The sequence below is a fragment of the Photinus pyralis genome, unplaced genomic scaffold, assembly GCF_008802855.1.
Source record: "Photinus pyralis isolate 1611_PpyrPB1 unplaced genomic scaffold, Ppyr1.3 Ppyr1.4_LG8, whole genome shotgun sequence".
Lineage (NCBI taxonomy): Eukaryota > Metazoa > Arthropoda > Insecta > Coleoptera > Lampyridae > Photinus > Photinus pyralis.
Window position 1 is genome coordinate 3322952 of NW_022170819.1, and position 20717 is coordinate 3343668.

Below are 20717 nucleotides of genomic sequence, written 5' to 3' on the forward strand. Positions count from 1 at the left end.
AAACGTCCACAACTGTTACATGCGACAACCAATTGGACTTTAGTGGTGTAAAGTAAAACGGGGAAGGGGGGCTACCCTTCATGGTATTCTAATGAAAAGTCTGCTCGAAATGAATTGATTTGCACAAACTATAACGTTCTTATTCGCCTATTTTAATGCCAAACGAGCCAAAGGTATACAATAGTGATAGTTTTGAAACCCACAATCCTAGGCAGAGTAGAAATTTGACTGCATGGTTTTAAAACTCCACTTTTGGGTGGAGGTGTAATAACGTACGTGCCTATTTTAATCCCGAATGAGGTATGCAATAGTGATAGATCGAAGGTCCGCTGATGTAGTCAGATTTCTACTCTGCCTTCGGCTCGCTTGGCACAAACCTAGGCAGGGCAAAGGTCTGATGATGTAAGTCAGATTTCTACTCTGCCTAGGTTTGTGCCGAACTCACCTCCGGTCCGCTCGGCTCTGGTTTTAAAAGTATCACTGGAAGTGTAAACATACCTATTTTGATCCCGAATGAGCCGAATAGTTTTGAAACCAGTGCCGAGTGAGTCGAACCTAGGCAGAGTAGAAATCTGACCCCTCTCTGCCCAGGTTTGGTATTAAAAGTGTCAGTTTTACGTAGAGGTGTATCTAAAAATAGCCCTATTTTAATGCTGAACGAGCCTAGGGTAAAAGTGATAGTTTTGAAACCATATAAACCTAGGTAGAGTTGCGTTATGAAATATACGTAATTTGCGAAGAGATAGGAGATCTTTTCCAGTTATAGGGGGTTGCTGGCGGTTTCTATAAAGGTAACCAAATGAAAGGATAAGGCAAGGATGCCACTCCTCGCAGTGGATGAGTGTTCAGTAAAAGAATACTTATTAAGAAAATAAGGTCGCCCCCGGAATATTAGCCCTTAGCTTAGGCACACCCAAAGGTAAAATTTCCACCGGAAAATTCGCCTCCGAAATACATTCACCCCGGGTAACCTTTTCCTGAAATATTCGCCCCCAGAAGGTTTTTTCCGGGACAAAATTTTTTAAGCCATCCAAAATATGTTTGCAATTTTTAAAAAATGAAAAAATGAGGTAAATTTTCCGAGGAAAACTCATCTGGGGACAAATACTGGTGGGATGGGGGGGGGGGTAGCTTTCTCGAGTCCGAAAATTTCGGCGACAAGGTAATTTGATGCCACATTCTCCGGGCGCCAATCCTCTAGGGACGAATCTTCAGGGTGCGAATTTTCGAAAACCATTGATTTTACCTAGGCGAATTTATCGCACAGGATTTGAAAGATACATACAGTGTAAGAATATTTTAAAAAACCTCCGAAGGTGCTTTAAACAATTTTTGAATACCTGAAGATTCTTTCTAGAGTCTTTACAAAGTTTCTAAAAATGTATAGTTTTTACGAATAACATGCCTAGTTTAATCCTAAATGAGTCGAAGACGAGGGGTTCATCACAAGGGAAATTATTGTTCCTCATATAGGAAATAGTTGGGAAACGTGTAGGAAATTGACGAAATTAGAGGAAATTCTGGGGAAATATTGGCGAGTTTTGGGGAGATAATTCTAGGGAATTGTAAGTTTTAGGAAATAAAAGGAAATTACGAGGAAATTCTGAGGACATCTAGAGGAAATTTTAGGGAAATAAAAAGTTTCCATAGAGAAGTAACGTTACTCATTTCACGTTAATTCGGAGAAATTTTGTGTTAAATTTGGGGAAATTATAAAATGGAAATGGTGGCAATTTTTAAGCAATAATGATGGAAATCTTTGTCCCCTAAAGTAAGTCGTGACCAACCCCCGAGAGGTTCATCACGAGGGAAATAGTTGAGAAATATGTAGGAAATGGACGAAATTTAGAAGAAATTCTAGGGAAATAATATGCAATTTTTAGGAAATAAGAGGAAATTACGAGGAAATTGTGAGGACGGTCCAGATTCTTCGGTTCCTGAACCCTCTCTTACGACAAGCACTGTCACTTACGATAGGGGGGTTCTTTCCCGCCCTTACACCCTTATCTTCTGATGGGAGACCTACTATTTTAAATTTTTAACAATTATTAAGCCAATTTATGGCGCGACCTCAAGAAGCAGCACGCCACTCAGTCTGGCTTGTCAAATTTATAATTTCACAACAGCATTAACGAGCGCAATTTTTATTATTATTAGAACGACCAAGATTAAATTTAATATGCTAATTAATGAATTTACAAGATGTAATATTGAGCCTTTTTTTATTACACATCATCGGCAATAAGTTTAATTTCTGCACACTTTGACACACGGAATTTAATTGCTATCGTTAAATTTATTTTTATGTATTTGCGTAAGGAAACGACGATGCCACTAATCATTACACATAGGGCAGCCGTTTACGGAAATCATAGGGTAGGTAATGGGACTTTATGTTAATGGGTTATGTTTGGGAAGAGTTTCGTTTATTATACGGCAATAAAAACGGGCGCAATTCGAAATTGTTGACTATTTTCCGCGCATTGTAATATGATATATAGATTCAATTCGTCGCAACAAATAGAATTTTTCTGATAAGTATATATACCTATCAGCGGAGTGCCGTGGAAAATCGTCTTTGTGTAGCTTCGCGATTAAGTTCACCGGATCGGGGGTACTTGATTTGATTTATTCAATTTTTGGAATTGTCGTCCCGCCAGACATAGATATATGGCGCAGATAAAGTTGTATTTCATAAATAATATAGAAATGCCCCCCTAAACTCGGGGGAATATAAGAGATAGATGCGATTTTATGGAATTATGAGATGTCCAGACGTTTGCAAACTAAATTAAAAGTTTACTTCTGTATATATTTCTCGTTTTGTTTCTGACGTCTTTCCGGAAATTAATGTGTCTCGTTCTTTTATTCGTTGCTATATATATAAAGCAGAAATCTAATATTCGCGATTCTACTTCAACCGCAAAACTTTTGACAAACCGACTTTTTTTAATTCAATCCGTTTGCATGTTATTACGTAAAGTTTTATTACAATGAAATAGTATGAGCTTTATTCTAGTTTACGTTGGCAATTGAACAACATTAAAACGTTTTATCTTAATAGCTCAGATTCATTCAAAAAAGTCGTATGGGTTTATGAATGAATGAGGTTTTTATAGTAGCTCTATTAATTACTATAATCAGCGATAAAACGGAAATGTTGTAACCTTATGTAATTAAAAATAGACTTCCTACTATCGTAGCACCGAGCGGTGTTCTTTGTCAAAGAAATGTTACGAAAACGTTGTTTACGGAAAAAGGTGAACACTTTTTCCTCATTATCAAAGTGAAACTAATTTTTTTTCAGTTTTCATTTGCTACAAATTGTCAGTTCGTCTTCAATTGAGAATATCATGGGGGTTAACTTCCATTTTCTTCTGTTTCGTTGTCTTAGCTAAGTTGAGGTGTTGGTTAAAAGTGGATGCATTTAGAAATATATTAAAATGATCATTACACGTACATAACTCCTCAAATACATAGCGAGGATGCAGCTAATTTAAATTAATTTAGAAGACTTTTATTGAACACCGAGCCTCAAAGCTGTTGATTGTTATTATTTGTTCGGCTAACGAATTTGAATATCGATAGTTTTAATTGGAATAAGGGATGAAAGTGCCGTTTGAATTAACGAATGTAAAACCAAATTAGCGGAGGGTGGTCTAAAGGGATGGGATGAATGGCTTTATTATAGTGAACCGTTCAGTTATTTTGGAAAATGTTTGTCAATTTTGAGAAGAGATATGAGCTTTTTTGTGTGCCCACTCATGATAATTTTTGAGAAAGGATTAACAGAGGTTATAACACCCGGCCATACCTCTAAGCAGGGCCGTACCCAGAGGCGGGCAAGAGGGGGCTGAACCCGCTCTTGAAAATTGCTTAACAGCATGCTCATAAATGATCATATACAAAAAAAGGTGCCTTCGGAATTATGTCAAATATTAAAATTGGACTACAGTCACGATTGTGTATAAATTATTTTCTCTGTACAGGGTGGCCAAAGTTGGTAGTTTGTATGGGGTAACTCGAAAACGATACGTAATAGGAAAAAATTAACATTGGAGTCTCGATGAATTTTCTGAGATAAACTCGATGTTGAAACCAAACTAGCCTACAGTTTTTTCTTTTTATTTTTTATTTTTTTTTATTTATCATCCCCCTCTTGTTCTGGGCCCTCAACAGGCTTGCGCCCAATTACAGAGTGACTCGCATAGTGCTTTTTAGAGGTGAGACAAACGGTGCATTTTTTCCATTTTTAAATAAAATTTTATAATTTCTTTGTTGATTAATCTACCGTTTTCAAAATAAGTATACGGGGTCACTTAAAAATGTTTTCGTTTTTTAAATGAAACACCCTATATATTTTAATCCAAACAGCCAGCATATTAAATTCTCTTTTCAAAACTAGCACACCAAGGATGATATTAAAAAATAAGGTTCAAATGATTCAAAAAATTGAAAAGATTCAAAAAGATTAAAAAGAATTTTTTGAATATAAAAAGGTTTAAAAAAATTTCTTTAAAAACCTCTTTATAACCTTTCTTTAATTGAACCCTTTTAAAATGAGGTTGGGTGCGATAATTCCTTTACCTGACCCCGTATACTTGTTTTAAATTTTTTAAAATTTCGTTTTCTAACTCGAGTTTACCACCGAGTGTTTTCAAAATGTTATATGCCCAAAAAGAAGCGTTTAAAAAAACGTAACTAAAACCTATATGCAACAGTTGCAATGTTGGTTGTTCGACTGCTGTGAAATGATTTTCATTTTCAACAATGACGCGAACAAAAAGCTACAAAAGGTTTTCGATGCTAATAAAAGGAATTGCCATTTGAATCTTTAAAGCCTTGGATTTTTTCAAAAAGAACATAAAAGAAATCTGGCTACAGACCCTCCCTAGAAAAGACTTCAAAACCCTTTCACTATAAGTCGCAGTGATCTCAAGGATCGCCTCTACTGAAGGTAATTCCATACTCCACCTCAGACCCCCAATCAATTTCCTACACAATACTTTTAACCTTCAATCTCACGATAGTTTGAGAAAATTGATTACCGAGATTCTCTTTCTTAAGAAGTAACTGCAAATTAACGTAAGCAACCACGGGGGTTGAATGGTAAATGGAATACCCCCAGCAACAAGAAAGAGAAAAAGTTTTTTTAAAGCATTGGAAAAAAGTACTTCAACAGCACAAGGCTAAAAACTCATTCCGCTTTCATATAATTTTGGATCCTTTGTCGAAAAAATAATCATATCTTTAAACAATTTTAAATTGACACCCCCCTAAACAAAATATAAGCTCTAGATAGCCGAAAACAGTCAAATTTCAAATTTCTACTGACAACCATAAGAAAACACATAAGAAAATTTACCAAGAGACAGAGGGCGAAACGCCGAAATCGTTCTTCTCCGAACCCCCTCAAAAAAAAAATTTAAAAAAATATTGTTAAACATGTTTATAAATAGTGTGGTAGATTTTACACAAAAATACTGATGCTGGAAACAAGTGGCGGATTTAACAAATGCCGTCCCAGTACGCTATTCCATTATTGCCCCCCTATACTGACCGACTGAAATTCTTAACTTATTTTACATCAAAATGGCGAAGTTCTGATTTTTTCGAGATTCGTTGGCTTCATTATTTCCAAAGGTAATAAAAAAATTATTTCAACAACCCGTAGTGCTTTTTGTCCACTTTCTGATGGTGCTGAAACATAAAGTTTATAAACTTTGGGGTTTCGAGTAAACACATCAACTTCCTTTTCGTATGGTAATGGACGCCATAATGGAAATTTTACGTCATTCCATACAGGAAAAGGTACACATCGCGAGATATCAAAATAGGCAAGTATTTCATTCGTATACACTTTATATTATGTGTATTTTTAACTTTGATAATTCCTGTAATATGGATTATTGCTGTTAGAATTAAATAAAAATAAATTAATAAATTCGAGGAAATTGAGTCTTTAAACTTCAATGAAAAAATTCAAGAGTGATTTTCCAATATGTATTTGGTATCGCCGATTCTGTAATAATTTTTTTCTCTATCGATTAAAAATCCAATAAAAATTTTACTTTAGTATCATCCGAAAGATGATAAAAAATGTCTATGGTTCAGTAAAATATTTTTTGATAACTTGAAAATAGAGATCTCAAAATCGACATTTTTCGGCTTTTGGCTATAACTTCGCTATTCTTAGAAGCTTAATACAAAACATTGAACTTAACCTGTTCGAGATCCCATAGTGAAAAATAAAAAAAAAGCTCACCTGTCTATAAAGTTTTTTTAAAATTCTGTACGACAAAAATTTTTGGGTAAATTTGCCGCCCCCGAAAATCTGTCGCCTAAGCCTATTCAGCCTGCTGGTGTAAATCCGCTGGAAGAAGTCAACTAGTATGAGCCCCAATTCAAAACTTTCAAAATAATATGTTACATAGACAGCTAAAATTATTTAACAAAATATAGGGGATGTTCCAGTTAAAAAGTTGTAAGTGTCATACGCCACTGATGACTATAAATATTGTAGAAACGTGGTGACGGTAATTGTGCACAATTTTTTCCGATATATTTTATGGTAAATGGTCCATTATCCGAGGAAGTCTTAGTTGCTACACCCTGTATTGCTTAGTATTGGTCCATTTATAAAATGTATCATTCTTTACGTCTTACGAACAAATCCTATACATAAATACACCTCAATGGTGCAAAATTACAGGTTCTATACAAAAATAACGATGTCTATAATTGAGATGAAATACTTAATTTTCAGAAAAACAAAATAAATGTTAAATTGCAAATCCGAAACGGAAAGCTTTGTGTTAATGTAGGACTGGATACTCACTTACTATTGTTAGAATGCCACTTTAAAAAGAAGGTTGTGTATAAATGAAAATTCAAAAACCTTGTGGATAGACATTGTTTCACCAATTCATTTTTTCTTTCTCCCTTTCCTCGAATCTTACTGTCCTGCGTCACGACTCTATTCTTATCTTCTCCATTTTTATTTCCTCCTCTAATATATACTTTAGTGTTTAGTGTTAAAAATAGTGGGAAAGACTCAATTTTGTGGGGTTAAGCGAATATTCTCGAACAAAACATAGTTTATTTCCCGGAAAGAATGGGTCACATACGCCTGCGTTTCTTGTCGCCGGTGACTAACCCTTTATGGCGCCTTCATGTCTATCTGCATTTGTAGAATATTCGTTTCAATACAGCCACTTGACTACTAAAATCTTTAGAAACAATCGACGAGTTCAACATATTGTCTATCTATAATGTAACGAATATTCCAGAATTTCTCTATAGACATCGAGGCGCCACGAAAGATTAGTCATCTGCGGATGATACGCATTCTTGATGTGTTTTATTCTAGAATGTTCGAGAACACTCGAATTGCGTTTAATGACAGTTCCAATTTTAACGCCGAAGTAATAAACAGTTCGCGCTGTTATAAATTGTGTAATATGCAATTAGAAAATAATGCAGAAAAGATTAAAAAACCTCGCCATACGCTTGGCGGGCTAATTTATTGCACGTTAGATACCTTCAAGTGAACAAACCCTCAGAAATTAATAAAAAAATCCCTTTCGGTTCGGAGGAATTGACAGATTGACAGATTCACGAACTTGACTGAGATATTTGTTAGTTACACAACCAACCCTTAGAGTTAGGTCGAAATTGGTTCTTGTGTTTCTTGGAAATGATATATATATATAAAGCTATAAATACAGGGTGCGCTTTTGGGAGCTTTAGTTAAACGTTTCTGGGAAATTGAAATAGGTAGATTTTAAAAAATTTGTACTTAGGAGTTACTCTGAAGGCCCAATCGATGTAAAATATTTTCAAAATTGTAGCACTTACGGAAATGCCGGTAGTAGCTAGTAAGTTCATTATTTTACATTGCAACCCCTATTATTTATTGCATTTTTGAATTTTACGTGAAATTTCAGTGCTTTTGATACCCACATGTCGATATCTACAATTTATGGTTTTTCCAGGGGTTTTTCACTTACTATGACTATAAGGAAAAAAATGCCGGGCGCAGACGTTGGCTTAAAAATTGATTAGGTACTTGAAAACGGTTGTAGTTATGGGAATCCATTTTTGCCAGTGCATAGAGAAAGAATAGGGCTCTCTTTTAGTGTACTTAAAAAAAGTTAAGTTGCGTATACGACCTCACCTATGGAGATTCAAATTTAAGAAATTTCAAAGACTAAAAACTCAGTTTTTTAAATGAAATGACCATTTCCTTACTATTGCATTTGATAGAGAATCAAAATTGGCAAATTTTGATATTACGTGTTCCTATAGCTATATCTTTAACAGTTTATGATGTGTTATTCCAATTTCATTGAATTGATAACATTTTTTTCGGATTTTCATTTTTTGTAGTCGGCCATGATTTTGTGACAATCGAATTTCAAACAAATCAAGGAAAGCTATGCCCATGTGTCAAACTTTGAACTCGAGTGGAAAAACTCCACTTTCTTCTCAAATTTTACTCATAATTTTTTCTGAAACTATAACAATCAAAATTGAAAAATTATCGTACGCAATAATGAAGTTTGACACATAGCAGTCTAGATACGATATGTAATCAATTTCAAATGTCAATATTAAGATCAGAGCAGCAATTGTTTTTTACTTTCCTCACTAGAAAGGAAAATCACATTTTCTTTACCCATGTTAGACAGGAAAGTATGGTGCTACGTACGTTTATAAAATTAACGTTTATTTGTCTAGACATTCTCAACGTCCTTTTTACCAGCCTTATGAGTATAGGACACACGTAATGCCTAATGTTTGAACTCAATTATTTTCAACGCGTCTTATACTAATTTCCTCGCTAATTTCATTAGATGTGGCATAAACAATGTCCAATTTTGGTACGTAGAAAAGCATAATTTTTATTTTTAGTTTGGAAAATCATTTAATAAGCCGCCAGCAGAGCAAATCAACGCAGTGTTATATACGTTTATTATATTGACGTAGGACATGGTTTATATATCATGCAATTTGTCCAAGATAAGAATGAACAGCATGGGGAAATTGGAAACCGTAAGGGATACACAGTCGGTTAAATTACAAAAAAAATTGTATATTTTAAGGTTTAGTAAAATAATGTTTTGAAAATTCCGATCAGTTCCGAAGATATTCGAAAAAAAAAAACCGAAATTAACCATATTCGTTTTTATATTCTTCTGACTATTTGCAAAGATATAAAAAAACTAAAAACACTTCTCCATGGGAATTTTTATTAGGATGCCATTTACAGGAACCATCAATAAACTATTTTGACATTTTGGAAACGCCTATACTACACAAAAATGTTAAAAATTGTTTATTAATTATTTAAGTTGGAAAAAAGGCTCGTTATTAAATTTACTAACTAACTGACTTCTTCGTCTATTATGTTAATCCTCCAAAAATGGACTTTGTGTTAAATATGAGAGTATCTTTACTTATGGACTTAATTTCGAGCTTAATTTAAAGGTACTCTCGTATAGATGATGGTAATTTTTAAATATGTACCTAGCTTCTATATTTAACACATATCTCAAATATTCCGTAGGAAACACTTAAAATCAACTGGCCGTATTATTAAACCATTAATTAAATTTAATCGTCAGTTGTGCATAAGATATTTTTTAATTTAATAATTTAATTAACACCTTAGACTTAGAGGTGCTCCCTAGTATTCCCACTCTCATTACTTGTTCTACTGCTAGTATAGTTCAGTTAGTGAAACCATCACATAGCTTCTATAAATTATCTCCAAAAAAACGTCTGCCATACAGGGTGTTGAAAATGAGGTGTTCAATGATTTGTCATTTTTGTAAACTAGAGATTTCTAAATTATTTAACTTGCTGACAAAGTTTCTTATTCTTGTTCATATTCATGATTATATCTATTCAACTACAGGGTGTTAGAAATCACTTTAATTGAGAAATTAAAACAAGTAGGTAGTTTTCATATGAAATTTCAGTGTGATTTAAACATGGAAATCAAAAACGAGTGTGAATAATTTTGTTTAAGCAAATTAGTAAAATGAAACAGATATACAACACTAACCCCCCTTCTAAACAATGCAAATGCGTGAATAACCTGCCTACACGTTAAACAGCAACAATTAATTAACCGAACAGACACTACGTGGGTACTTGTTTCAACTGCCAATTGATTTATCGACTTTCCTAACAAACCACCGCCATTTCCGTTGTTCAAATGCAATATACAACAATAATATGCTACTATGCGCATAATGCTAACGTCAAAGTTTAATTGTTAGCGTTCATGCATTTAAGTGGCCACTAAATTATGCGACCAGTTTAATAATCTATTACGTATTTTATTGGGAAATAAATTTCTTGTTTTTTTTTTCGGTACATAAATTGAATGTAGGTAGAGCCCTCGGTAGTAATATGCAGAAGTTTAAAACACTTCAATTTTCATAAATAATGCCGAGATGGATTTTCTGAGAAGCGAGTCGCATAATGAAACCGAAATGGTCGGTTTTATTGATTTTTGACCCGCGCTCTCTCTCTGAATTTAAGCGCACCAAAATGTCAGCCTCGCGCGTCGAAATGTCCGAAGTGTGGCCGTAATTAAAACGGTCACGTTCTAACATTTGCTCTCGATGTTTCAATTTTGTGTAATTTGCAGGTGGGGCGAGTAGCAGTGGCGAAGGCGCGGATTCGGAAAACGCGGCGTCGAAGAGGAGAAGGAGTAGAACGAATTTTAATAGTTGGCAACTAGAAGAATTAGAAAGGGCGTTCTTGGCTAGTCATTATCCCGATGTTTTCATGAGGGAGGCGCTCGCCATGCGTTTAGACCTTAAAGAAAGTAGAGTAGCGGTACGTATTCCACACCATCTTTTATATTAGCAATCGGTCATTTTTACTATTAATTTCCGGCTCACTTACAATTTCTGCATGAAGATATCTTGCTGAAACTGATCCTAATTAACTTTTCCAGTTAGGGGCCGATCTTTCACTTATTGTTAAATTTATGTGGCAGCTAGTTTCCCTAGAAACGTGTATGTATTATACTTTTATTAGATAAATTTAACTGATATATTAAAGATCTTACCTAGATCTAATACGGCAGAAATTTTTGCGAGACCATGATCAATTGAAGATGTCTTTTAGTTCGCCCCTGTTCAAACAGAAGATTTCCAAAATTCTAATGTGGCATTAGGTCATTTTTTACTACGAGAAAAAGTAAAAATTTAAGCATGTAAGATTGTTACGATAGTTTTGAAATTTGATGAAGGTTTTTAGGAAAATTCGTAAGGTTTTATAAACAGCGATTTCCTGTAAAAAAGTGGACTTTTGAAAGAACCCTAATCAGTCTTTAAGAAACTTTGGTGAGGAAAGCTGAGAATGTCTTCGAACACATTCTTCCTAAAACGATTTTTAACAACATTTTCACAGAAGTTTTTCAATTTTATTAGGGAAAACTATTTCGATTTTCGGTAGGTACTTACAAGAATATTTCTTACTTCTCACTCAGATTTTGATGGATATTATTAAAATAATAATATAAAGGTATTTGGGGTATTTTGTGACCTAAAGTTCATATAAATACAGGTCCGCAAACATTTTGCTACCGATCTACAGGGTGTTTCCCTATACGCTTTACAATTTAAACCTTTAATTTATAAACATACGCACAGCCAAGATACCATTTTCAATACCAACTGCCAAAATCAATAAGAATAAGACATTATCCAAATAAATCCAGCACGTACTGGACCAATTTAAAAATTATACTTTCATTGCATTTCATTTCAGTTATAAAATATGACCCCTGAAAAAAACAACACCCTGTAGATTCTCGCTACCAGTCTCAAAAACCGCAAGATATATAAAGAAAAAACGAAAAATCTTCATAAATTACGTCAAAGAATTGGCACCTTCCGTATTTACATAATATTTAGGAAACACCCTGTATACAGGGACGCTATTAAAGTGGAACGAAAGCTCTCGCGTTCAAACCGTTTGAGATATAGACCTGAAAATTTGAACGCTTCGATTGGCGATTACACTCAAAACCCATCTGTTAAATCTTTAACAACAACCCTGTATATAAGATAAATTTAACTGTTATATTAAAGATTTATAAGAGTCTTGAATGATAAAATATTATTTATCACTCACGAATGCACAATTTATAACTATTTATTACTTCGGCGTCGAAATTGGAACTATGCTAAAGCGCAATTCGATAGTAAACTCGAGTGTTCTCAAGGAGTCCAGAGTCGAAACACGTCATATTTCCCGGAAATATTGCGTCACACCCGCCTTCGGTCTTTATCGCCGATGACTAAATCTTTCGTGGCGCCTCGATCTCTATCGGAATTTCTGGAATATTCGCTTATATTACAATCAAATTTGTACATCGGAGTTACGTGAATTAACTAAGTAACATTGAATGAAATATAAGAATAAGGAACTGGTAGTCGCAGCTCACAAAAGAAATGTTCGCAAGGTTCTCGATTACATGCAGATAGATCCCAATAAAATCATCTCCTGAAAGTATTCTAAGCAAAAATACTTGCTTCAAAACTACACCGTAAAGGTGGTAACGATACAACCCGCTATTTATTTTCCTTTGTTCCGAATTCCATTGTTATACTCGGACTAAAAACAAAGTTTACACATTATTCCATTAATAATTCTAATTAGTTCGCAATAATCGATTTGGGGGGTTTTCTAGTAAATAGCTCGGGCTCCAGGTTGTTGTGTTACGACTTCACGCGCTTTTTATACTTTTGCTAGTGTTTATTCTCAATAATTCATTTATTGTCTACAGTCAAGCAAGGTTGCACTCAGTTAATACTCGTATTTGAACCACTCGAAAACTTCACTCGTTAATAAAAAAAATGTGGGTTACTATTTGAAAAAAAAGCAGTTCTATGACGTAACGGCGGTAAAAACTCACATATTAAAAAAAGTGTTTGACAGTTTTACATCCCTTATGCCCAATGTACGGGGTGATCCAAATTGGAATTGGAACCAGAATTCAGCTATCACTAATCGTTTGGCCGCTAGAAAGTGTTTCTCGAATTGAGTCGATTTCCTTAATGCCCCATAACATTCTTATATTATCAAAGATAGGTCATTTGTCAAAATTAGAGCACTTTTTTATGTCGAGACCATTGCGATACACAGTGTTTGGTTTTCCTTATACGACCCTAAACTATATTTTTTCATATGGACCACCCTATATATTTTAGGGTTTTTGAAAATAGCGTAAAATTTCCTAAATTTTGATCTATCACTTGGTATATTTATATTAAATATTATTTGCAAATTGTAATATTGCATTTTATAATTTATGTATTTATATACAGGGTGGCAATTTGATAACTTACCACCTCCCCATGTCTTAGTAAATAAACGAAATATTTTAAAAAATCAAAATCCTTTCCGGTAATTCAGAGGGGGAATCACAACGACATAGTTGGCGACGCACCTCCTCCAACCCCCTGCGCCACAGCCACCCCAACTTTTAATTAATTTATTAATATTTAATTGGAAAGCTCTGAAAAAATGCTTTCCAACCATACCAAATAGCATTACATTTAGGTTATTAATTATCGTGCAAATCAAAAAATAAACTAATATGGTACATTTTCTAAAGTTGGCTTTTATTTCAATAAAAATGTTCAAAATGGTTTTCTTTATTGCCTTATGGGTTAAATTAAGAAGAAAAAATGCTATTCATATTTATTTTGTGTATTTTTTTATGTCTGCTATGGGTGAAGGAATGTGTCTTTTTATACCTTTATCCGCTTTCTGTACTACTATCTTCTAGTTAGCAATACAGATAGTGATAAATAAAAGATCAAGCAACGACATTTGCACGATAATTACTAACCTAAATGTAATGCTATTTGGTATGCTTGGAAAGCATTTTTTCATAGCTTTCCAACGACGTATCACACATGGGGGGTTACTATTTAAGATTTGGCTGGGGCGGAGGGGGTTGGAGAGGGTGCGTCGTCAACTATGTCATTGTGTTTCCCTCTCCGAATTACCGAAACTGATTTTGATTTTTTAAAATATCTCGTTTATTTACTAAGACATGGGGGGTGGTAAATTTTTCAAATTGCCACCCTGTATATATATTCCTTAGAAACTATATTTTATCTTTCATGGTATTCTAATTAAATGTGTCATCGAAATGAACCGTTTTCTACCAACTACCGCCCTTTTTTCTAACCCATTATCAATAGAAGGTGTTGAGGGAGGGGTGGGGGAGTGGAACGAAAAGAATTAATTTATATCTCCGGAACGGATTGTCGAAACAGGACGATTGGGACACCTGGAAAAAATATATACATTGGTGATCTCAAAACTTTAATAGCGAATATCTCGAAAACGATTTGTCGGAGGAAAGTACTCTCAAATGCAAAATGAATCGACTGAATAAGACGTATCTATTAGTGAAGTCAAAGCAAATACCATGACAACGAAGTGTTGGAAGAGGGTACTTGTAAAAGGCAAGGGGAATGTGAAAGCTTTCAGTACAAATATCTGCAGAACAGAGTGTCGGAGGAAAATTCTACTTTAGACACTTCTTAAACACTTCCGTTTATAAATCATTACGAATCGTCATAGAAACAAGCCATCTGCGAAGTTCTTTGAGAGATCTTAGAAAAAACATTTTTAAGAAAAGATATTCTTAGAAATCATCTTAGGAAGAATGTTTCTTAAAAATTCCTCTGAAGCCATCCTACAGGTTTTCTCCAAAATTTTATTTCTTAATTCCCTTAGAATATCTAGAAGCTTTTAGTGAGTCTTTAACACCGTGGTTACAAGTTTGGAGGTTTTCTGATTTATTTAAATTTATTTTCAAGGATAGAAGATGATATCTGACAAATGACGTCCTTGATAAGCAACACATTCTTCGAGACGCTCGGCGTTCTGTGCAATTTTGGAGGGGAGGGGATCGAGCAAACCATCACGGAAACTAAACTTCCCATACCAGGAGCAACAAGATGAAGGAAGAAGAATACTTGAGCGTTCCTCACTGCTCGATCCCTTCCCCTTCACAATTGTACAGAACGCAAATTTTCCGAGCGTCTCGAAGGATGTGTTGCTTATTAAGGACGTCATTTGTCAGATATCATCTTCCACCCCGCATATTAAAAACTTCATGAAGATAATTAATTTCAAAATCTTTTATAAAACCTGCAGCTTGTTTGAAGTATTAAAAATTTATTCCGAAAAACCTTTTTGGAAGTCTGGTCTCGAAGTCTACCTGTCTAAGAACTTCTTAATAGAAATTTGAACTAGAAAATTTGAAATCTTCTAAATCTGCTATAGGAATAAGACGACCATCCTAGAAGTCATCCTAGAAAATCGTCCTAGATCTACAAGTCTCAGAAACAAACGTAACTAGATTGATTCTGTTTGGGGTCCGTTAACTTGCCCCCCCCCCCCCCCCACTGAAAGATTTGATAGTTTGATATTTTGAAATGAATGCGCTCGTTATGCGCCCCCGATAATAACACTTGCGCCATTATCGTTTTTTAGAAATCCGAAAAAACATTTAGGGGGGGGGGGCAAGTGAACGTAGCCCCTCCCCAGTACGTATTTTGTTCCTTGTAACTAGGTCACCTGATACATTTGGTTATGCGCTCAGTTACGCCACTTGAATTAAAGCTAGCGCCATTACAGTTAAGCCGTGACAAATTTTTAAAAAGTGGGGGGCCAACTTAACGTTTTTAAAAGTTACTTTTTTTTAACATTTTTTCATACGAAATTGTACTCTCAGGTATGCGCTGAAATGCGCCGTAAAAAGATATCTTTGCGCCATTATTGTTTTTTGGTTATCCTTAAATATATTTGCGGGGGGGCAAGTGAACGAAATCCCCTATAACGCATTTTGCTACCGGTATTTGTGTCACTTGATACATCTGGTTATGAGCTCAATTGCGCCACTTGAATTAAAGCTAGCGCCATTACGGTTAAGCCATAAAAGATTTTTAAAAAGTGGAGGGTCTAACTTAACGTTTTCAAAAGTTACGTTTTTAACATGATTTTCTACTATATCGTACCCTTTCATCATGCGCTAAAATGCGCCGTAAACAAAAATCTTGGCGCCATTATTAGTGTCCAAAAAACAGTATACAGGGTGTTTTTTGGGAGCTTTTAGTTAAACGATCTGGGAAAGTAAAATAGGTAAGGTTTTTAAAAATTTGTATTTAGGAGTTACTCCGAAGCCTTCGATGAAAATATTTTTCAAAATGGATCGCCACTTCCGGAAATAACTTTTGAAAACGCTAAGTTAGGACCCTCCACTTTTTTAAATTTTTTTATGGCTTCACCGTAATGGGCGCTAGCTTTAATTCAAGTGGCGCAATTGAGCTCATAAACCAGATGTATCAAGTGGCACAAATACCGGTAGGCAAAAGCGTTATGGGGGTATTATTCCGTCATTCCCCCCCCCCCCCAAATATATTTAAGGATAACCAAAAAAAACAATAATGGCGCAAAGATATCTTTTTACGGCGCATTTCAGCGCATACCTGAGAGTACAATTTCGTATGAAAAGATGTTTAAAAAAAGTAACTTTTAAAAACGTTAAGTTGGCCCCCCCACTTTTTGAAAATTTGTCACGGCTTAACCGTAATGGCGCTAGCTTTAATTCAAGTGGCGCAATTGAGCGCATAACCAAATGTATCAGGTGACCTAGTTACAAGGGACAAAATACGTACGGGGGGGGGGGGGGGGGGGGGTACGTTCCCCCCCCCCCCCCCAACTGTTTTTTCGGATTTCTAAAAAACGATAATGGCGCAAGTGTTATTATCGGGGGCGCATAACGAGCGCATTCATTTCAAAATAATACGACTATGAAATCTCTCAGTGGGGGGGCCAAGTTAACGGACCCTTCTGTTTGTGGTATTAAAATTTTCACGAAAAAGTAGCACCGGGTCCCGAGCACCGCAAGTCTCTATCATTAAAAACAAGTGAGATACACTACAGTCGTAACCAAAATAGAATACGGTACACCGAACGTTTAACATATTGATATTTTATCTTAAGTTTCTCCCAGTGCACTGAAATATTCCCTAAAATGCTAGAAAGGAACAAAGGAGGGGCAAATCAATCATTTTTGCTAAATAAAAAAGTGTACAAATATTAAAAAAAGCCAGGGCCTCATTAGATATATGAGAGTGCACTAAGGCATAGTACATTTTTAATAAATCTTGACAAGGAAAATAGCTTTTTGAGGATTTCATGTAGGCATTATTTAATTTTTTGCAAAACCTCTCAATATGAGGCTTCCACGTTAACCCCATATCTATGGTAACCCCTAATTCTTTGGTGTGTTCTTTTGGCGTTATTTGCACATTTCACATGTTGATTTTATGTGACTGGTACTTGCTTTGCTTTGTGGAAGATTATAATTGAATTGATGATGCTTTGTGATTTTAAATTACAAAATATAATGTCATGTCTACTTTTAAATGACAAAATCCCTCCAGAAGAGCACCTAATTTGTGTGCGATGTATTCAACTGAAGAAAAAGTTTATATTGTCAATTAGTATAGTGCCGGTAACAGTTTAAGGAGCGTAAGGTGAAGACAAAGCAACGGCGTTCAAATTAATTAATATGAGAGCCAGATCTTTATTTGTTTTAAGAAGTTATTTTGGTTGCATAAAATTAGGCCCCCTTCAGAAGAAATTTTGTCATTTAAAAGTAGACATAGGGACAAACAATACGCGTAATCCCTATGTCTACTAGTAAACTAGTAAAAGATCACTCTTTCAAAAATTATCTGCATTGCATTTCTCCTATGTATCCTAGCTGATAATCCTAAAATCAATTTAGAAACACTTCCTGCAATTCAGAACAGTTCGGTGTTTGATAATATAGCAATTTCGCAGGCATTTCACAGAGGAAAAATAAAAAAAAATAATTAACCGAAACAAACGAAATTTACATTTTTATCGTCGGATTTCATGTATATTACACACTACAACAAATCGACTTTAAATGAGTTATATTATTTTACCGTTAGGCACGCTGGCAAATCCGAACGTAATGGCTTTATTTTATTCACCTTTAAAATAAAATAATTACGCTCGTGCTGCAAGTGTAATTATCTTGTAATCAATCTTACATTCCTGCCCTTTTTTTTCTCGTTGTGCATACATTAATTGAGATACCATAACTAATAAAACGTAATTAGTTCGGTAATGGTGAGCTAAACTAATCCATAACGCGGGCCTAATCAAAATATTGATCAATTAATTTGTACGGTTACATTTGTGCGAATAATATGCCAAATTATGATACACTCCGTATGAAAGATGAAGTTTTAATTTGAGTTTTAATAAGTGCACCTGTTGAATTCCGATGTACTTTCTTACCTTTTGAATATATTATATTATGATTAATAAAGTATAGCGCATTAATCAAACGCAACGAGATAATCTCTTAATTAGGCACATTCGGCTTGTTTCACACATTCTCCTTATTAAATTATCCGAGATTTTTCTCACACCTCTCGAGTGCTTTTAGTTCATGCTCGTCTTGTCGGTTTATTCAGCGGAGCGTTTCAAAAGAACCAGAAATTCGAGTTGATGAAAATGTGGCACTTGCCAGGGTTGCTATAGCGTTCTTGATGATGCACCTGTGTGGAAACTGTGGTTCGCGCCTTCATATCACCGAAAGAAATGGATTATCTGAATTTATTTAGATTTTTATCTCTTATATTTAGTTTTTCAATATAAATTTCTTTACCCAAAATCGCCCTGAAACCTTCGTTTTCATGCGTACTTTCTGTCAGGAAATTGTAGTTTCCATGACAGAGGCAGAGCAGACAGGCCACTTGTCACTTTACCGGCCGTATGTGTGACATTGCTGTCTATAATGACTCATGTCATCACTGATAGATTTACATTAATAAAAATTGAAATTTTATATTAAAATTCGATTTCGGGTAATAGTTATTTACATAAAAGTCAGAAAAATGACCCATTACTGGCGAGTGGGACCGAGTACTTTAATATCCGATTCAGGTAATGTCATTTTATTAAATTTTACCCGAAATCGTATTTTAATATAAAATTTCAATTTTTATACAAAACTTTTGATTAATGTCAATCTGTCAGTGATGACAGGAGCCATTATAGACATTTGGAAATGTCACAAATGCGACCGGTAAAGTGACAAGCGGCAGGAAACGCAGTCTGTTCAGCCCTCTGTCATGGAAACTAAAATTTCCTGACAGAGAGTAAGCATGTAAATGAAGGTTTCAGGGCGATTTTTGGATAAGACATCTACTTTCTACACCGTTTTCATTCCTTGAAAGATAGAGAAAAAGGTAAAAACGGTTTATTCTAGATACTTTCATGTAGAATCTTGTGGCGTAGTTAAAAAAATTTTTAGGCCACCGTTTCTGGCCCAATGTTGAAATTAGTATGCGAGAAACAAATGATGTGCTACTTAAATTCAGCAAAGAGTAAAGGCACCAAAATGTAATTACGTATTATAAAATAAAATTAAGATATACAGTAAAATAAATGTATATGGCATGATAGTAAATGCGACGCGACGTATAGAAAAGGAAAAAGGATAAACAGCAAAGTTAATAAACCGAATTAAGAAATTGCAAGTAATATTTTTAATAATTTCTTTTTAAATAAATTAAAGCCAAACGAAAAAATATATAGGGTTGTTGTTAATCCTTTTAGCGTAACTATTTAACAAACGGAAATAGTTGATGCGCCTGTAAAAATGACAACCCTTACACTGCCAAGAAAGATTGCATTTTTAACTAAAAAAAAACATAATTTACAAACGACTAGGGGTTGCATTTTTATAAACACTTATATAGGGATGTTGTTAACCCTTTCAGCGTAATTATTTAACAAACAGATATATTTGATGCGCCTGTAAAAATGACAACCCTTACACTGGACAACTGCCAAGAAAGATTGCATTTTTAACTAAAAAAATTCATAATTTACAAACGACTAGGGGTTGCATTTTTATAAACACTTATATAGGTTATTTTTAACCCTTTTAGCGTAATTATTTAACAAACAGAAATATTTGATGCGCCTGTAAAAATGACAACCCTTACACTGGACAACTGCCAAGAAAGATTGCATTTTTAACTAAAAAAATTCATAATTTACAAACGACTAGGGGTTGCATTTTTATAAACACTTATATAGGGTTGTTGTTAACCCTTTTAGCGTAATTATTTAACAAACAGAAATATTTGATGCGCCTGTAAAAATGACAACCCTTACACTGCCAAGAAAGATTGCATTTTTAACTAAAAAAATTCATAATTTACAAACGACTAGGGGTTGCATTTTTATAAACACTTATATAGGGATGTTGTTAACCCTTTTAGCGTAATTATTTAACAAACAGAAATATTTGATGCGCCTGTAAAAATGACAACCCTTACACTGCCAAGAAAGATTGCATTTTTAACTAAAAAAATTCATAATTTACAGACGACTAGGGGTTGCATTTTTATAAACACTTATATAGGGTTGTTGTTAACCATTTTAGCGTAACTATTTAACAAACGGAAATATTTGATGCGCCTGTAAAAATGACAACCCTTACACTGCCAAGAAAGATTGCATTTTTAACTAAAAAAATTCATAATTTACAAACGACTAGGGGTTGCATTTTTATAAACACTTATATAGGGTTGTTGTTAACCCTTTTAGCGTAATTA

General features: G+C 34.5%; 1 protein-coding gene across 1 annotated transcript in view; it reads left to right on the plus strand.

The window, feature by feature from the left end:
- The first annotated feature begins 8869 nt into the window (after window positions 1-8869).
- Window positions 8870-20717, plus strand: part of LOC116178311 (homeobox protein unc-4) — a 15756-nt gene continuing 3908 nt past the window's right edge. Inside the window, exons 1-2 of the mRNA XM_031497777.1 lie at window positions 8870-8882; window positions 10661-10851. Coding sequence (XP_031353637.1) covers window positions 8870-8882; window positions 10661-10851 — 204 coding nt within the window. The remainder of the gene's footprint in view (window positions 8883-10660; window positions 10852-20717) is intronic.